This window comes from Temnothorax nylanderi, unplaced genomic scaffold, assembly GCF_030848795.1.
Source record: "Temnothorax nylanderi isolate EJ_2023f unplaced genomic scaffold, tnyl_v1.0 TNYL_tig0060_pilon, whole genome shotgun sequence".
Classification (NCBI taxonomy): domain Eukaryota; kingdom Metazoa; phylum Arthropoda; class Insecta; order Hymenoptera; family Formicidae; genus Temnothorax; species Temnothorax nylanderi.
In genome coordinates this window covers 593,470-614,258 of record NW_027249122.1, presented here as the reverse complement: position 1 = coordinate 614,258, position 20,789 = coordinate 593,470, and the positions used below count along the sequence as shown (strand labels likewise).

Genomic DNA, 20,789 nt, shown 5'->3' with positions numbered 1-20,789 from the left:
CGGACGGACGTTTTCTCGTAAAAGCGACTGGCTCGGACAATCGTTGAACGTTTTTCACGCCGTTCGAATGATGGAATATTCGGTTAAATGGTATTCGAGCAATCGAGCTTCCGCTGCTTTATGTCTTAATTGTACTTTTATATTCCGATAGAACAGTTCACAGATTCGTCGAGAATACGACCTATGCTATCGGGAACTTTTCTATAAGATTCAACAGCTTGATTTATCATTGACATTTTCTGTCGAGTAGTTCTGCTCATTTTATCTGATTCCAATTATTTCTTTTATTCCGTGTCTATGGCTCTCTGTAATCCTCTGTAATAAACATCATTTATATTCATATGATTATATTTGCACGAATAACATTCACATTTATACGATTTACATGAAATAATCGATTTAATCTTTTTTTTTTATGTAGTACAAGTAATGTTTAGTTACCGAACGTGAGGTCCCGTACTGTCTGAATCTTACGACCGGCTCCCGAATGCACGTTTCAACCTGTAGGTGTGTTGTGATTAAAGTTTTATTATACATTCGTACATATATGTAAGACAAGTGTACGTGTGAATCTGAACCAACCAACACCCCTCCCCCGAGGAAAGACAACGCCTATATCCGGATTTAACCGCGTAACCCTACGGGTATGGGATTAATCGACAATACGGTACTGTATCGCTTTTAGTTATATCATATCGCATGCGATTGACATCATCATCATCATCATTATCATTGTCACACAGCTGCTGGTCATCACACCCCGTGCTTTTTACCACGGTCAGCTTAGAGGAACTATTCCATTGGAGTTAGTCGTATGAGGACAAATGGTACAAACAGGCGGGAGGCCGATACTCTCTCGTTCGGCATTGTGTGCTTTTTCTTTATTTATAGTTGTCTCGAGCAGGAACGCGATTTAATGCAAGAGAACGTGAGACTGAGACGACTGTCGCAGAGCAGAGTCGGGCGAAATGCAATCGAATCTTCGATCAGCTAATAAAATCAATTCGGCATGATTACCAAATAAAAATGGTCTTTACTCGCGACTTTACTCGAATTACGGAATATTTGCATCAATATGCAAATTATCATCGTCTTTGATGAGAAAATAAACGATCACACACCGCCGAACACTGCTATCGAGTCGACATTGACAAGTTCAATTTGATTTTATGGTTTGAGGTAATACTCTTTCTTTTAGACTGCTAACATTACACGGAAAACATAATGAATATATGTTGCACAATATATCGATGTTACTATACTAGAACTACTATTGATACGTCGTTTATGCTGCCATACTTCAATGCAATACTTTTCTTCTTTTCTTTTTGTTATCAAATTATTCACCGAGTTGGCGAGCAAGATTTTAAGTCAAGCTCCCCAAGGGTGGTATTCATAGATGGAAATAATCATAAAATATTATTTCTTCATACCTCGGTCGAAAGTACGTACTTTCGTCCCTAATAGCAGGGACGAAAGTTTAACATTTACTCCCTGTGAGAAGTACACGCGCGCCCTCTATAACCTTAAACCTTAACGCCCTTTAACCTTAAAAATAGTCATCAATATTGTTCTGTCGTCAGTTAATTTAATATTAAAATATTATTAAAGTCAATTCAATAATCTAGCAAAAATGAACAATATGTCATCTGATGAATCCGTAGACGAGGAAGAAGTTATACGAAATTTCGATGCAGAAGCGCGATTGATAATAAATACAGATACGTTGCCAAAGAAGTCTGTTGATCGATACAATCTTGTTTACAACACGTATAAAAAGTGGCAGATAGAACACAAAACTTCACTGTCAAACTGTGAAGAAAATAATTTGATTGTGTATTTTAAGGACCTATCTAAAAAATTAAAGCCGTCAACTTTATGGAGTGTTTGGTCAATTTTGAAAAGCACATTAAATTCAAGAGACAATGTTAACATAGATAATTTTCAACAAAATATGACAAGACTTGACTCTTCGAATGTATTTGATGCCTGCCCCCACGACCAGCAGCACTCGCTTCGCTCGTGCCGCAAATGTCGGGGGCAGGCATCAAAAACATGCTTATTAACATTTAAAGTTAAAAAAAGTAAAATTAATAACGTACTTTCGACCGGCTATGAAGAAAAATCGTATACACTACGCGGGCCAAAAGTTGAAATCTCGGTCCTGCTCGTCATGATGCCCTCGGCTTCGCCTCGGGGCATCATGACGCGCAGGGCCGAAAATTCAACTTTCGGCCCTTGTAGTGTAATATACTATTGATATCTAATAGCAAACGTATTTACCAGTTAACTAAACAGATTTGAACTCATGAATATTATTATCAAGTTTTTTAAATTTCACGAATTAATATTTGGATAATCATAATTATTAACTGATCATAACCACTCAGCTTTTGTTTATTATATTGTATAATTATTGATTCATAGTAAATAATTTTCAAGTTGTCAATTAATTGGAATATACTTTGACATCTGCTAAACTGTTTATCCCTCGATTATAAATGCTATTTTTCATAATATATTAGTATTATAATTGTACATATAAAAGTTATACGAAAGCAGATAATACGACACCTGAAAAGATATATTAAATGTGTCATCCTATCTAAATAATCAACAATTGAATTTATCGTTTATCAAAGAGAATATTTAAAGACTCTAAATTTATAAAAGATAAAAAATTAATGACAGATAGAGATTCGTGAAATCATAATCCTGCATCAAATAATGACTATGAATACGACCCTAAACTTCATGAGTGTCGACGCGTTATTGAATTTTCACATAGAGAGGTTCAAAATTAATGCTGAAATTCGCAGAATGCAATTCTCATGACATGGCGTAGTAGACATAATGTCGACATAGCATAGTATCGGCTGTATTTGTGGCCGAGGTATAGCAGCAAGCACCGATAGAGGTCTGGTAGGTAAGGTACGTAAGACGGAATAACAGACAAAGAGTATCAGAGAAAATTGCTAGATAAATGAAAGAGGCAGAGAGAAACAGAGACAGGCTCTCAATGGAAAAAATATTACAGTCCCCGGTATGTATAGAAATACCCGCAGAGAGATATTATATATATTTATTGGAAATATACTGCTATACAAAATATGAATTCTCAATTTATTTATATAATAAAATATTTTTCCATTTATGATAAATCTTTTCGTGTATTAAGTGAAGACTGAATAAAACCAAATATGAAGCGATACCTTTTCATTCACGAGAACTTAACTTTTAGAATTATTCTTTAACAATAATTTATTAAGAGTGATATAAAGTAATCAGAAATTTAAAAAATAATAATATACAGTACGATTGAATACGCTGCAGAACAGTTGTTTCGAATGCTACGCGTAATGGAAGAGAAATCGATGTCAAAAAGGCGTCGTGTTTCGCATCCGGAAACAGCGTGAGAAGATCTATCTCGATCGGCTCTCCGACGAAACGGCTTCGCGAATAAAATGGGGCGATAAGAAGGGGAATGAAGAAACAGATGGAGAATATAACAGAACGACAGAATGGATAAAAAAATGATAGAGACAACGGAAAGAGAGAGAGAGACAGAGAGACAGAGAGACAGAGAAAGAAAGAGTGAAAGAGAAAGAGAGAGAGGTTTACTGTTACTTTGGTATTACTCTGTACTTGCATGCACAACCACGTACACTGTCCAGTCTACGGAGCAACCAGATACCCACTTTCGCCATCTGCGCTTGGATGCCCTTGGCGACCAGTGCTTTCACAGCACCCTCTGCCGCCATCGGTGACTCGAAGTCTACAAATCCGTAACCTGCAAGACAATCACAACGGTATAAACCCCCGCAGATAATTTTGTCATGCGTAAGAAGACGCAAATAGTGAAGAATGAGAGTGCGTGCAAATAATTACCTTTACATTTGTTTGTATTTTTGTCTAAAATCGCCTTGGTGGAAGTTATAGTTCCATACCTGCAAAAATATTGAGTCTTTTGGTCTGATATATTTACACTAATTTATATAATCACTACACTTGTATTATATTAATTTCAACAAGTAATAAATCATTAATAGTAATAACTATCATAAACTGTTGACACAATTGTTAAGCTATACTTATTACATAATAATTTAACGATTTAAATTTCTATCTATAATCAAGTATATTGTGACAAATAACGTCAATTTACGTTTGGAATGCCAATAGCTCAATGTCAGAGTAGTCACTTGTTAATCAAAAGATCCGGGTTCGATTCCCGGAATTGCCATGTGACATATATGTGACTGCGAGAATTTTGAGTGAAAGTTTTGACTCGGCGTCATACAAACGCGAAGAAGAATTTATAACATTTGTATAATTCATTACGATAGATTATAACATTTGTATAATTCATTACGATAGAGACCTATAATCACGTGTACAACGTTACTTACTGAGAACACATGTTAACGAGGTCTTTGTCAGTCGTATTCTGGTTGAGGCCACGGATGTATAGATTCGTTTTAGACAGCTGCTCCGCTTGTTGACCCTGCATAGCGTTGTTGCTGAGATTCGTGCTCATCGTCCCGCTTTGACTGCCGGTGGCACTACTGGAGCTGCTGTTAGTGTTCGCCGGGGATGAAGCTGTAGGCACCCGTTGTCCACCGTACTGCAAGCACCATCAATACTGTGCGATAACTGAAGATGTTCGAAAAGAGCCAAGGACAATTGATTTTATACAGAGTGTGCCGCTTTTACCGGATCGACCATCGATTGACGCGGCATGTATTATCTCCAACTCGTGTTACACAATAGGCTAAATCACGTATCTTTACATGAAGTTAGCATTCCGCTTTAACTATCACAACATAATCGATAGTTACATGTTACATGTAATAAAAATATGAAGTTGGCATTCCCATATATTCTTCACTCTCTATTATTTTTCGCATTTAATCACTAAGATTCACTTTGAAGTGTAGCGGAAACTTTCAACAATTCTCTTTAACTCCACGTTACTTGCGTGGGGTGTAAAATAAACCCTAGCCTTAGAAAACTACAGACAAAGTTTTTCATCGATTGAATGCTGCGCGAATTGTTTCACAATTAAAGAACAACTTTTGCACTTATCTTTATTTAGAAGATATAGAGAATATTTTCAACCTTTATTTAATTGTAAATCAAAGAGAACAATAAAAATAAAGATGTAACGTTTGGGATGTAAAATATACCCCACTCCGCCACCTCACGCGAGTAATGTAGAGTTAAGAACGAGTGATAATTCTATATACTGAAAATAAAAGTATCAACTTCTCATTAAAAGGACAGTACCGAAAATGTTACGTATTTGCAAACGATTTATATTTGCTTCCTCGGTCCTCGTTTGTAAATACCGCACGTAGAGCCATTAAACGCTTATCAAAGTGACCTATCTTCTCGTTCACGGCTCTCACGGTCGCATGCCGCGCGACGGTCTCATGTTTACCGTCACGCGGGACAAAGTCGACAGGCTCTACCGCGATCGGAAGTAAGAAAATATGTTGGCGAATGCGACTTACCGTCGCGTGCTGCGCGTACGTGGCGGTGACGAAGGGATTCGCGGATGCCGGTAGCTGCTGAGGACCGCCGCCGGCCGCGGCAGCCACCGCTGCGGCCGCCGCGCTCGGGTAGCGCGTGTAAGGCGGGTACGCGGCCGCCGCTGCCGCTGCCGCGGCCGCGGCCGCGTGAGACGGTGCCGTGCTCCAGGCGGCCGTACCGCCTCCACCGCCGCCACCGCCGCCACTCGCACGATACTGCACCGGATTGCCGCCGCGCGGTCCACCACCCGTGTTGCCCTTCAGTCCGTGGCCACCGCCACCGCCACCGCCGCCGCCGCCGCCACCCGCGCCGGCCGCGGGTCCCACGCCGACGCCGCCTGCATTAGCGGCCCCGCCGCTGCCTCCGCCGCCGCTGCCGCTACCACTGCCGCCTCCGCCGGCGCCGCCGGCATTACCGTTGTTGGCACCCACGTACGTCGGCCTCGGTCCATTCGTATTCTGAAAAAATCGGAAAGAGAACCTCGGTTAAACAGAAGTCTTTTTCTTATTTGATTGTTCGTAATCAAGTAATTATACATATGGCCTTTTTGTGATAACCCGATGAAGTGTGTATTTATGATCACGAAGAATTATTACAAAGATATACGGAATAATTGAAAATGTAAATGGGATTTAAACATTTTACTGAACAGTATCATTCTTTTTTCTCTTTTCAGATGAAATTGTAGGTTCTGATGATATCAAACAATATTTACACTCAGGAATATATAAAGTAGAGAAGTTAGTTTAGCAAAAGTATTTAGCTAGTTTAGCTTTCCGACAATGCTTGATAATTAAAGGAAAGATAAACGTAACGTATATTATCAGTTCTGGTGCAATGCCGCCGTTCGAAATGACTTGTTAAGAACGTCAAGTGCGCTTATCAGTGAATTCTCTTGTTTGAGGTTCAACAATTGGACGATGATGCGCTCTTATCGTGTAATAAGTTGATCGGTCATCGTTACCATGTTAATTTATCTCTTAAGGAATAAAGAAAAACGTCCTCAATTTAGCATTCTTGAAATAATTGCCACTGCTTTCATGACCAATTAGCAATAGTTTTAAACGTAAATGTATTACTCGTTCGTTAGTAAATAAAGAAATTGACAATTTACAGAAAAGAAATCAACAAAAACGCGCTTAGTATTCATCTAAAGAACTGCTAGAAAAGCAGTACTTTAACACAAGTTGCTGAATTTCTTGAAACTTTTCCTTCGATTAAAGGAATAAAGTGCGTGGGTAAAAATATTCTTTGATGGTTTAAATATAAACCTGATTTAAAATAAAAAAGGCGAGTGAAGTTGAAGGAAGTTGGGAAACTTAAAAATTCATAATCTCAAATACGAATAATAATAAAAAAGCAATTCGCCGTCGATTTTTCGCTCTTGACGTCACAATCCATCGCGGCTGCAGTGACCGGACCTTTAATATCGATGCAACCGTTGCGTCAGTCTCTATCGATTTTCTCGAGCGAAACGGCGTACTATTTTAGAAAGCGATCGCGTTTCGCCGGCCCCATAGTTTCCCGCACACGTCGGCCATGCACGTTGATAAGACGAGAGATAGAAAGAAAGAGAGAGAAAGAGAGAGAAACCCCACTCGTTATCGTTTATCAGTGACCTCGCGCGGTCACGCCTCCCGATAACGAGGAAGAACGACCGTTCGGTCTCCACCTCGCCAACTTCTTCGTCTTCGAACGCTTCATTCCCGCTGATTCCCGCGACGCCGCGACGGTGCACTGGGATGCACCTTTCTAACAGCATTCAGGAGCGCCCGTATCGATTCGCGTATCTATATATCGACACCGCCAGCCGTCACTTATCGCACAACTTTCCCATTTTCAACATTATATATCTTCGCGGAAATTTTACCGAAGCGAGATTTACGTGAAATTGATTGAAGGAGAAATATGATCTTATCATTCCATTTACTCCTCAAACAGCTTCGCGTCATCGATCGCTTAGACTGCTTAGAGAGACCGCGGGATGACTCGATATTTTCACGGAGGAAGAAAGATCGGCTCGCGACCGGCCGAAGAATCCGCAGTTCAAAGTGCATTCAACGAGGAACACCCTGTGTATAGTTAGATATGACTCATGACGCATCGACGGAACGATATAAAATCAGACAGGATGATTCGGCCATGGTAAGACCAACGACGGCCGCATGGTATGACGCGGCCCTCGGTGACGACGAAATGCGCGATCGTGTCGTGATCTAGCCAGAGAAAGAGAGAGAGAGAGAGAGAGAGACGACCGACCGATTGATCGACCGACCGGATGTCACTTCCTGCCCACCCGGTCTGCCCCGAGTTATAACGCAAATTTCGTCCGTTCGCTCTTTCATCTTCATCTCCTTTCCAAATTCGCATTCTCAATGTGCGACGTTTGCTGCATTACCATTATCGTCGATGTCCTGACATCAGGACGTTAGAAGAAAAATTATGTAAATAATTATTTTCTGCGTCTATTGTACGTCGAGATAAATCAGTTCTTTCTTCGACAACGTAACGTTTCGCAACGATCGTACATGTATTATTCGTAGCAAAATTCGGGTCGCTTGCTGACCTTGCTCCTCCTTATCGTACTTGTCGTGAGCAGTCGAGATCCGAGGTATGTCGGGATGTCGCGGATAAGAGGCCGCGCGGGGACTCTTGCTTCAACGACACGCCCGCTTACTATTTCCATTTTATAATACATCGTTTATGCCATTTTATAATACGAGAGATGCGAGAAGCGAGCGAGCGCGTTTATCATATCGGTATATGCATTATCATGACGCGGCCGCTAATTGGACGCGCTCCGCGAGCGTGTATCTCGCGCTTTCTTCTAAGGACGTCGAGAGGAATGGATCCAGGATGTGCACCACATAATCGGAGCAATATATCTACGTGCGCGTGCGATCTCTCGCCTACTTTCGGACGTGTCATGCTCTATTAGCGGGCGGACGCGCGCCCGCGATAGCCCGGAATGTGCGCGCGTTTTCGGTTTTCCTTTACTGTTATTTTAGAGAAATTCCCGTCGCGAAGAACTCGTGTTGCACGGTGGAAGTTTCACCGAAGGCGACCGCAGGCTCTTCGCAAGTTCAACTCTGCGAGATATAATATAACGTAAGTTTGCATGTGATATAAAATCCAAATTACGCACGTGTCTCTTAAATTAAAAGACAAGAGATATATTCGTAAGTGATAAATAATTTTTTATAATTTCTAGATGCTCTATTTTTAGATAAAAAAATATATCTTGTTATTTTTAATTCTAAAAATATCACGCGTAATTCCAACGATTGTTTAATAAATATTGTTCGTACTTCCGTCTCATTAAAATATCATTCACCATTGTAATTAATAATTTTCAAAAAATGCTTAGAAAAATTTTAGATAATATCATCCGATAAAAAGATTAATCTCGTATACGTCGCGAGAGGATCTCGGACACCCGGTGTGTCGTGGTCGCGCGTATTCTTCCAAGGTGAAGAAACGGTATGCGCGGTATGCGCGCACTCGCGCGAGTCGCGCGTGCACACGGCGCGAGCGAGAAGGAACTCTTTCGCGCGCAGGCAGACAGATGCATTAGAGGTGTAGTCGCGCGAACTGCATTTTTTTCGCAGTTCGTCTTGAGTTTAGCGTCCAGCATCCGAGAGTAACTCTTTCCGGAATTAACAAAATGAGGGAACAAGAGCGCGCGAGAGCCGATCTCATTGAAACGTCTAAATGACCGAGGAATTCAATTCAGCGGGCTGATTCTCGTCCTTAATTCAATTCGAGAAAGCCGAAAGATAAAATCAGATCGCATCAAACGCGCGACGGAAAATAAAATCGAGTCGAATTGTAAACTCAATGTAAAAATTCATCATATTTATCTTCCGATTGACGTAACTCGATGTTCGCGACGTTGGAAGTTAATCCTTGGACGGTTGAGGAGACAAGAGTGGGCTGCGTCTCGCGCGTCAGGCACTCTCGCAAATGGCTATAATTCACCGTCGTTTACACACGTACGGAGCGCGTACGGTACGTCCGTCCTCGGGAAGGCGGCTCGGCGTCCCGAGGCTCGTAATCGGTCGAGACGAGAGTGCCGCGACGCGACGCGTTGCGCTGCCGGCCGCCACGCCACGCCGCCGCGCCGATGGCGGTGCATCCGACCATCCGTCGCCAAGGAACGACATGCATCGCCACGGGAAGGAAAGCTATGCACGTTGCCCGCGTTTCCCGAACAGCACGTATCGTCTACGTGAGCGGTGGCGTGAATGCGCGCGCGGCTGCTGCTGCATTGGCCGCATGCATGCTGCTCGTAATCGTAAAAGGACGAAGCGAGAGAAAATGACTCGCACCCCACTTTGAGATATCTCAAATCCGCTTACGCCATCTTCTTCAGAATCGTTTGTAGTTGTTTGTAGTGCTTTTCTTTTCGTTTGTAGTTGTACCGTTTAAAAGTTACAACAATTGAAAAAAATAAAAAAAACCTAACTTTGCCAATTTTGGAGATATCTCAAATCCGCTTGCGCCATCTTCTTCAGAATCGTTTGTAGTTGTTTGTAGTGCTTTTCTTTTCGTTTGTAGTTGCACCGTTTAAAAGTTACAACAATTTAAAAAAATAATAAAAACCTAACTTTGCCAATTTTTGAGATATCTCAAATCCGCTTGCGCCATCTTCTTCAGAATCGTTTGTAGTTGTTTGTAGTGCTTTTCTTTCGTTTGTAGTTGCACCGTTTAAAAGTTACAACAATTTAAAAAAATAAAAAAAACCTAACTTTGCCAATTTTTGAGATATCTCAAATCCGCTTGCGCCATCTTCTTCAGAATCGTTTGTAGTTGTTTGTAGTGCTTTTCTTTTCGTTTGTAGTTGCACCGTTTAAAAGTTACAACAATTTAAAAAAATAAAAAAACCTAACTTTGCCAATTTTTGAGATATCTCAAATCCGCTTGCGCCATCTTCTTCAGAATCGTTTGTAGTTGTTTGTAGTGCTTTTCTTTTCGTTTGTAGTTGCACCGTTTAAAAGTTACAACAATTTAAAAAAATAAAAAAAACCTAACTTTGCCAATTTTTGAGATATCTCAAATCCGCTTGCGCCATCTTCTTCAGAATCGTTTGTAGTTGTTTGTAGTGCTTTTCTTTTCGTTTGTAGTTGCACCGTTTAAAAGTTACAACAATTTAAAAAAATAATAAAAACCTAACTTTGCCAATTTTTGAGATATCTCAAATCCGCTTGCGCCATCTTCTTCAGAATCGTTTGTAGTTGTTTGTAGTGCTTTTCTTTTCGTTTGTAGTTGCACCGTTTAAAAGTTACAACAATTTAAAAAAATAAAAAAAACCTAACTTTGCCAATTTTTGAGATATCTCAAATCCGCTTGCGCCATCTTCTTCAGAATCGTTTGTAGTTGTTTGTAGTGCTTTTCTTTCGTTTGTAGTTGCACCGTTTAAAAGTTACAACAATTTTAAAAATAGAAAAAAACTAACTTTGCCAACTTTTAAACGGTGCAACTACAAACGAAAAGAAAAGCACTACAAACAACTACAAACGATTCTGAAGAAGATGGCGCAAGCGGATTTGAGATATCTCAAAAATTGGCAAAGTTAGTTTTTTTTCTATTTTTTAAAATTGTTGTAACTTTTAAACGGTGCAACTACAAACGAAAAGAAAAGCACTACAAACAACTACAAACGATTCTGAAGAAGATGGCGCAAGCGGATTTGAGATATCTCAAAAATTGGCAAAGTTAGGTTTTTTTTATTTTTTTAAATTGTTGTAACTTTTAAACGGTGCAACTACAAACGAAAAGGAAAGCACTACAAACAACTACAAACGATTCTGAAGAAGATGGCGCAAGACGGGCCGCGTAACACGGATGCGCGACGCAAGCGGATGCAAACGTTGGTGATCGACCGATCGATCGACGGAGTTGGTCGGTACTGACAATAATGAATCTCTGTAACGACTATTAAAACGATAATTCTCTCCATAATAGTTAAAACATTAATATCTATAAAATCTTTTCACGAAAGTATCACTAGCATTGATCAGTAAACAAGCAATAAATTATTTCAAGTTTTCCTAATTAATAAAAAAATTAAAAGACTTGAATTAAAATGTAGAAAATTTTCCTTTTAATTAGTATATCTATATTTTTTTCTCAGTAAATACACATATACTAATAAAAAGGAAAATTTTCTTCATTTTAGTAAATGGAGTCATCAGTTGTATGCAAACTAATATTTACTAAAATGCAGGAAATTATTTTCTCAGTGAAGACTTCCGTCAATTTATCATCATTTAAAAGAAGTTAAAAAATCATATGCATTGCCGATAACTTGTGCGAAATATTTTAATATTGCAAAACTTGGATCCAGATTTCATTTCAACATTGGTATATAATTTTTTTAAATTAATTTGAGCAATTAAGGATCAGTGTACCTACACTATCTGTTTAGGTCTATGGATCTTTCTAAAAAGTTTAAAAAAGCCTCTCTAAGAAAGGGAAAAAAGGAAACAAACAGAGACGTGACCCAGGCTGACTGCCTGGGCGTCTCGGATTTGACACCCTTTATCCGATTTTAGGCTGGCGGCGAGTATTATTAGCCGGCGTCGCATGCTTCCGTCTCCTTATAGCGCACAGGGGACAATGCTGGCGAGAGATATATGGGTAATATAACGACGGAATACCGTCGGCTTTCGTCAATTTTGCGCGCCAGCCGAAATCGAGGTGATTACGAGTTCGGATTTCAATGATACATCGAAGATCAAGATCATCGCTACAAACAATTTGGAGAGATTTTTCGAGATTCCCATACCGCACGCGAACGTATCGCATAACTTACGGCCTTAATTTTAATAATTTGCTGAATTTAGAGAGTTGATTTTTTCTTCGAAAAAACATCGAGGCATTAGTATTTCCGAGATAAGCCATTTTTGAAGGGAAAAAGTTTCTTTTTTACGAAAAATACTTTTAGAATATTGTAGATAATATTTCTAAAAATTTTAATATATATTTTAATAAAATTTTTTTTTACAAATTAATTAAAGCCTGCATGTCTGAATACAAATTTGAAAAGAAGTTATTGAACTATAATATTAAATTTATTAACTTATGGTAGCGTAATATCTACTTAATCTCATCTCTCTATTAGAATAAGTGTCTTAAAATGATCTGTGTGAATGCTCGGAAATTTTTCATGATTTTCATTAGAAAGAATATTCACGAAAATACACTTGGGACTATCCCGAGACGATCACGCAGGCTAACGAACTGCCGTTTTTGTGCGAGGGTATAAACGACGTTATGGTCATAAATCGAACCCTGCAACCCCCGTGGTGAGAGTTTGTAAACATGGTCAATGAACCTGTCGCATTAATTTAGTAATTTAGTACACTTTTGTCATTGTTGATCAATTGTTGATACAATCTATTTCCTTTATTTTTGCCTGGTCTACTGCCTTACTGATCTGAGACAAGTAAATCCGAAACCTGCAGATGCAGAACATGAAAACAAGCTTCGTCATCTGATCGATGATCATTTTGTGCTTACAATTAACATCACTATTACCATAATACGTTATTATAAATATACGATTGTCAGCATTATTATAATTTCTGTATTATTTTATCGAATTCCAATTTGTCATTCCAATTTAATTTTCTATAAGTATTTAATTAAAATTCACTTTTTTCATATATATAAATATCAAGGACGTAGATTTATTTCATCTCGTTAAATAATTCATTGTTCAAAATATATTCATTGTCAAAGAAATAAATCATTTTATCAACTGGAGAATGCTTCTCTTGTACAAAACGCAATTTTCCGTGCGATTAACAATCGTAAATTAATAAACAATATTGAAAATATAATTTTTTATGTCAGGAATGCAGACAATAAAACAGAGCTGGTATTGCATATCGATAACCAATTATAACATTTCAACACAGGACGGTATACATAAATACATATATATGAAATCAACCCCGATATAAAATCTCAAACAAAAAATGGATTTGTTTTATATTATTGCAATTTACATGCATTAGCAGGTCGCGACTACGCGAATTTATTAGCTCGTACGATCTAATTTTATTAGTACACTGCGACGAGCATGATAATTCAATTGATACGTCGCGAATATTTTTAGATTTTGAATGTGCATTTTATATCCATATGAGATGGCAATATAAAAGAATTTTATTTTATTACAATTAGTTCTTTATCTTAATTTTTCACTTATAAATCTCTATCTTCGTTTAGAAAACCTTTAAAATATGCATGATATAAGCATTAATTTATATAATGATCTCGTGTCAAATTGGAAATTATTCTACTAACAGATAATTACTACTACTAATAGACAATCTGATAATTGTGATGATATAAATTTTATAATACATAATTATCTTTACACAAGAACACAATGTAGTATAATTTTTCTGTGGAATATATAACCCTACTATAAATAAATATAGATTTAAAGATATTGCTCTTTAAATTTTTTAGTCCTTCATTATATTTTTAATTTTTAAAAAATGTTTATTTAGTCGCAATTTTATCTCTTAATAATAATAGAATATTTAAAATTTTATTCATAAATATGCTAAGTTTGATACTAATAATAAGCTGCCTATACCGTCAAACCTATAGAAATCAGCTTTTTGTCGATAATGAATCATGCAGCCACGACCGTCATGAATCATGCCATTGTGAGTCAAATTCTCGAAGCAAATGTGTGTGTTTCTATATGTATAATATCTATTAAGATTTAAATATCTCTACGTGTACTAAAGAGTACAACATTTTTGTTACTCTTCTTCTTAGCATAGTCTATGCTAAGAAATAATTCTCTTATAATAACGTTGCTCCGTGGCAATACCAGATTAATATCGATTGAGATGAAAGAAAAATGCGAAATATTTCTATGCGTTCTATACTTTCTATACGTTCAGATGGAATCCTATTGTTCCCTTCATAACAGGCAAGTTTCACCCTACGCAGTGCGATCAAAAGTGCTGCTTCTCGCGTTAGATGATGTAACGAAGGTACACGCCATGCAGACAAGCAGACGATAGACCTTGACTGCGTGTATCTAGGCCGGAGGCCTCTCTCTCTCCCTCTCCCTCTTTAACCTCAGACCTAGATCGTTTCGCCTCGATCGTAACTACGAGAGACTGAAGAGAGAATCCTTATCCGGCCGAAATGCGATTCGAAATTCTTCCTAATTTCCACGAAAAAAAGCTCAGGGCATATTCATTATACGGAAGGTTTCATTCGAACAAAATACTACTTTGTAAAATATCTTTTGACTTCTCTCCCTGTTAAAAAAGAATCTTCAAACCTCACTTTCATAAAAAAGATGACTGATAATAAAATTTTGATGATCTTACGATCATCTTTTCTTGTTGAATTAAGTAATTCTTTCTTAGGCATTTTCTCGTATTCGATACTGGCATTCGATAAATATTTCGAACACTTTGTATCAAAAAATTTAGCAAAATTTTTGAAATATCTGATTCCGCAGCTTCTTCGAAGAATCACAAAAATTTCTAGTAATTTAGATATAAATAATATATCGAATATGAATAATATTTAAATATACCTATATAATATAATTTCTTGGACGGTTCATTATTATTTGCCGAATTATTATGCCGAATAAATGAAATATCTTAGTTCTCTGAACCGGGAAAATATCGCATCGTCACATAGTGACCGGATAGCGATTCGATTTTCTTCACGAGTGTCTTCTAGCGACCACGACACGTTAGAAAGGCCACGGCGCATCGGATAGACGGACAGACGAACGAATGGACGAATGGACGAACGGACGGACGGACGGACGACCTTGACACCGGCGACCGGCGCGGCGTCGTCATCGGGTACCGTTGTGCACCGCGTGCCGTCGGCCGGTAAACTTCGTGAATGGCGACCGCCGAGGAGGTGAAACGAGGCGCCGATACCGCCCAAGTATGCAGGTGGAAACGATAAAGGTGCTCACGTTCGCGCGGATTTCAAGGTTTTCAGTTGCATCGCCAAGGTGCAACCCGTATTTCACATCGTATCACTCATGTAGAAAACAATTTTAAAAAATCAATCGGAGCGACACCTTCGCAGAAAGTTAGGAAGATTTTTTTCCAAGTTATTTTCGTGTTTATAACAATAAACCTCTCCCGCGAATAATTCGATTATACCTAAGGACATTTTCTCTAAGAGAAAGGTGTGTCGGAGATTTGTATAAGCGGCTAAGGCAATGTTTTGCAACATTAGCAATTTTTCATCAATCTTTGAAATGACTTTTCTCGGGAAAATAGTCTCGAAGAAAGATTCATCATCTTGTTCCTGCACAAAGGATTTTCCCTTGTTCATCACGACTTCGGCGGCACTGATTGCGCAATTATGCATAAGCGCGTATTTTTCCAAGGACTTTCTGACACGTGCGGCCGTACGTTTTGTAAATCGCAGCACGAGACTCCACTGGAAAGCTTTTCCAGAAACTCTGAAAAGTCGGTGTCAGAGTGGAGATGTGCTCTCGACAGAGACGCTGTTGACACGCGTAAGATATTGTCCACGACGCGGAAAAGGACGGCGAACATTCAGGGGATTGCGTCAGAGCGGCAAAGGGGTGCGGTAGGGTGGAGAATAGGCGCAGCAAGGATGATATCGATTAACCACCACGGCGGTGGCCGACGCGATGCCGAAAGGACGAGCTCTCTTCTCCTCTTTCCACCGGAAATCCCTCTTCGATCTCGTTAATCTCGTTTTCGCGCGCCTTCCGGTCTCGAAATAATCCCCAGCCGACGGCCGAACGCGATGGGGTGCGGAATGGAAGCAAGGGGTGGGGTGATAATGACACTAATGCGGTCCGCGATATCCCGCGGCGCTGACAGGACTTTCCTTTCTGGGGAACATGATCCCCTCAGAAGAGATGCTAAAAAGCTACCCCGATCTTCTCTACCTATTAATTATTTATTATTCTCACATTAACACTCGTATTAAATATTATATACTTTTTAAAAGTTTATACCGATACTTGGTTAAATACCGATCCACTTTTACTCATAAATCATAATTAATTCAGTCCATTATTTATAATTAAATGATTAATATCAAAGTACCGTAACTGCGATTAAAGTAGGAATTTTCTATATTTATTTACCTTTCTATATTATTCTTTATATTTAAAGAAATTAGGACTGACGAATTAATTTAACGCCTTCGATCATATACGAGGCAGTGCTCAGTTCTAATAAAAGGAAATAGATAGGCATAGATACTAAGTCGCGACACTCGATAACCGAAGTACGGCTTCGGTTTTGTTTTCGCTCCAATGCCCACGGCAAAAACTTCGGTTCGCCGCAAAACGAAGAGAAAAAGACAAGTTTTGCGGTGCGCGCCGAGTCGTTCACTCGGTGCAATGACTAGAATGCATCATAACTGTCAACAACTCGAGCACCTGATCGGTCTGAAGTCTGTATTAGTCTATTACCTTATAAACGTTAAGAAAATAATTATCTGGTATTTTAATTATTAGAGAAGAAATGTAAGGGAAATATATTTAAAACTGAAAGACTATGTCTATGATACCGGAAGAATATTAAATATTTGATGTTGAAAACATTGTAATGTTGAAATATTAGGCGTCAATAAATTTCGCGATATTTCTCTTTTCTTTTAAAATGGTAACTTATTAAAATTCAATACATTTCTGAAAATGGATTTCTCGTAAAATATCTTACATCGTTAAACGTTTCCAGCAAAAACAAGGAAATGCCGGAGTCAGTTACATCCCGGCACAGGCTTCTATAGTTACGAAATAATTAATTTATCAACCATTATAAAGAGTCCACAAGAGAAGATTCTAAGGTATAACTGCAAGAAATAAATGCAGATTTCCCTTCCAAGAATCTCGTGTAATCCAAGAAAATTGCATCGACAAATAATATAAATCTTGAATTATTTTTGTTCACACTTTACATGGGAAGCGAGATATTGCGGATAATTTATATTCGCATAAAATTTATTTTTCCGTAAGAATAAATATAAATTTAATCTTTCTTCGAATCTACGTGTAATTTTATGACTCATGCATGTAACATAAAGTTAATTGATGTAATTTTCTATCTCTATATTATATTATTTCGGACTACAAAATGTAATCGCATTGTGATGAACGCAGTGGCGATTAAACGGCGCATCGACCCGTCGCTCGACTTGAAGAATCACTCCTTGAGAATCTTGATTAAATATTTGACGAGCGGAGTTTAAAGTACGAAAAGATGGCTACCATCTTTCTGATTATCCCCGACAGTTTCAGCGTTCATCACGGCAACGATTATACAATTCAACAAAAAAAAAATCGATAAAGTGAAGCGCGGATCAATCGTGCCGAACGCATTCGTATGCACATTTAACAACGACGATAACGAACGATTCTCCAGCGATTTGCAGTCCGACTTGGGAATCCCGTGCAATGCCAAACTTGGCGAAATCGAAAAAGTACGTTCCTAATTGCGCGCAACGGAAGAAAAAAATGTGTGAATGCATAAATAATGTGGCTAAAAGTTGAGAGAATTCAATCGAAGCTCGTTTAAAAAGCTATATTAAAATAAAAATCGCTTTTGAAGATTACTTGGGAAGTTAATTTTTATAAAGATATTCTTGCGACAAAAATTACTTTTTTTTTTTTTAGCACGACCATCCGGTTATTTATCACCGCCGTGTATTGGAACGCGATAAAAAATGCATAGCAACGGTGACAGGCTGTACTGTAAGAACATTGGAAAATTGGGAAGATAACAGCCACGCAGTGTCGACGAGTAGCTCGAAAAGACATTAACTCGTCGTGTTGGGCGACTTTCAAACCCGAAGGAAATCCGCGCGCGTTCGCTTTCTCTTTATCTCACGCGCTTATTTAGTCAAAGCGCGATTGTATTATCAGCACCTTCGATAAGGACACAAACAAAATGGCACGGTTTTCTGTCTACAAAAAAAAAAGCGATAAAAAGTAAGAAGACAGGAGTTTTGCACCGATATGCGATAAGCGGCCGATCTTATCCGACGGTTCTTCGAACCTCAACGTAATGCCGGTGACAATCGATTACCGTGTATTCGAAGAAGCAAGTGTACTCGCGATAACGTTTCTCTTTTTTTTTCTTCGTATATAATCCGACGATCGCATTCATATATGTATAGACGGAACTTAAAATTCCTCCCGATATTCCTTTGTCCAACCATTGTTATCTATTTTAAAGAAGACTTTACTCTCGCTTACAAAATAGGACCTGCACTTGTTTACGCCAGCGCGCAGCGATACTTACTACCGTTACACGGTTCACAACTGTTCTCGGAGTTCTTGGATTAAAAAGACAGTTAGATCTCTCTCTCTCTCTCTTTTATATCGCGGAGCCCTTTAAATTCGCACGTTCATATATGCACGTACGCGTTACAAAGTGCAAGGTGCTTGTCCGATACGTGACGCAACGCTCATTAATCAGCGCATATTATCTCGTGGCAATTAATGCGCGACCTAAAGTCAATTACGAGCGAGCGAGGTGCGAAAAGATTTAATTACTCGGCAGAGACGCGCTTTTCGCGTTTCTCACGGAAAATTATTTTGCGATTATCACAGTTCCGTGATTAACTTCAAGATGTATAGATACATTATTTGATCTTTATGAGATTATTTTTATATCGTGTGCGTTAAACAGTTATTTATACTACATTATTATTAGAGAGTCTCGTGTTACATCATATATAATCTCGATCTCTTTTGCATACGTATACATACTGCACTAATTACTTTACTTATTACTCGCGTTACGAATTTACTTTACAGTTAACGTGTAGAATTCATCTAATTGTGCACATTTAAAAACTAGAACTCTGACATGAAACGCGAGGCTAGGCGCTTCAAAAGCACGACGGTAACGTCGGGCCACCCGGTATAAGAATCGCCCAATTATCGCACCGTGGCAGAAACTGTGCGCATAAAAGAAATCTAAATCGAGACAGAGCTCGTCGCGAGAGATGAACAGCTGTTTTATACAATGACTCCTCCCGGCGATGATCACGGCAGAGTAGCTTGAACCCGTTCATCGCGCGATAACCTCTTCTCGACGACGATGATGACAGTTGCGAGGGGTAAACCGACAATTGAAAATTTCGCGTGAAATGAATAGCAGAATAGATCGTAGAAATGAATAGATCATTAATAAATAACTCAATGAGATCGTACGTTTCTTCGATGGAATTCGATGAAGGCTTAGCCATTTAAAATCTGAAGGACTTGAAATACTTAAGAAGTCCTATATAAATTTCTAAAAATTTACTTTTAAGAATAAAAAAGTTTTTTAAGGGCCGGCTGAGTTTTTCAACGACTTTCTCAATTTTTTGGTTTAACTTCCGAGTCTCTGAAGGATTAATTACCGGTTCCCCAAGGGATAGCGAGCTGCCCATTGAATTTCTAGCGTTTGGCTTCTCAGGTTCCGGACTAAAATTAGCAACCTGTACAACTGAGAGAGAACGCCGTTGCAACTTGCAACACGTACTGCGTACTTACTGTCCGTCGCCGAATTCCTACTCTCGTCTAGCGAGACGCATGCCTTTCCAGACATCTTTTTCGACCCCCGCTCTGTTCTCGTCGAGTCCGTTCTAACACTCACTTAGAAATTACCTTACCACGAGTGCCACATGCGTCGCATTTTTGTGATACCATAACGTCCGCACCTCACGTTGCTGATTCCACGATTTTGTCGCGATCTCCCGCTTCTATTCGTAAAATATGGAAAACAACTTAAGAGGCAACAACCATATTTGGCTTAAATTTGTACTGGCTTTCAATTAAATCGTCGTGCGTCCAGTTAGAAACATGTTGAAACAACTTTAAGACTTCTTAACGCATTTTTCCTCAAGTGTACAACGTAAAAATAGCTTTAATTAATTTACAACTTATACAACTCTCTTCTATCGAATCTCAGATATGTATATTAATATAAAAGCACAAATATGCAGTATATAATTACGTGTACTTTTGTATTGTTACTATCTGCACTGTTTCACGAGAAATATTTCGACTTAAAGATCGACACTTCTGCTCATGTGTTTGACATTTCACAATTTATATCAGTAACAGATTGTCGATAATAATGACGTGCTTGCTAATGGTCGAGTTTAGAGATAAGCTTTGTCTCGTGCTACTTTGGGACACAATCAGAGAATATCTATTGTTTAAAGAAGGTGCCCACTTCCGGTGGTGTTTTAGGAAAATAGAGGATAGAAAT

General features: G+C 38.7%; 1 protein-coding gene across 1 annotated transcript in view; it reads right to left on the bottom strand.

The window, feature by feature from the left end:
• The window catches only part of Shep (alan shepard), a 36,406-nt gene that overhangs the window by 11,330 nt on the left and 4,287 nt on the right, over nucleotides 1–20,789 (bottom strand). Inside the window, 5 exon segments of the mRNA XM_071707721.1 lie at nucleotides 3,646–3,662; nucleotides 3,665–3,790; nucleotides 3,889–3,947; nucleotides 4,410–4,624; nucleotides 5,514–5,990. Of these exon segments, the coding sequence (XP_071563822.1) occupies nucleotides 3,646–3,662; nucleotides 3,665–3,790; nucleotides 3,889–3,947; nucleotides 4,410–4,624; nucleotides 5,514–5,990 (894 nt within the window).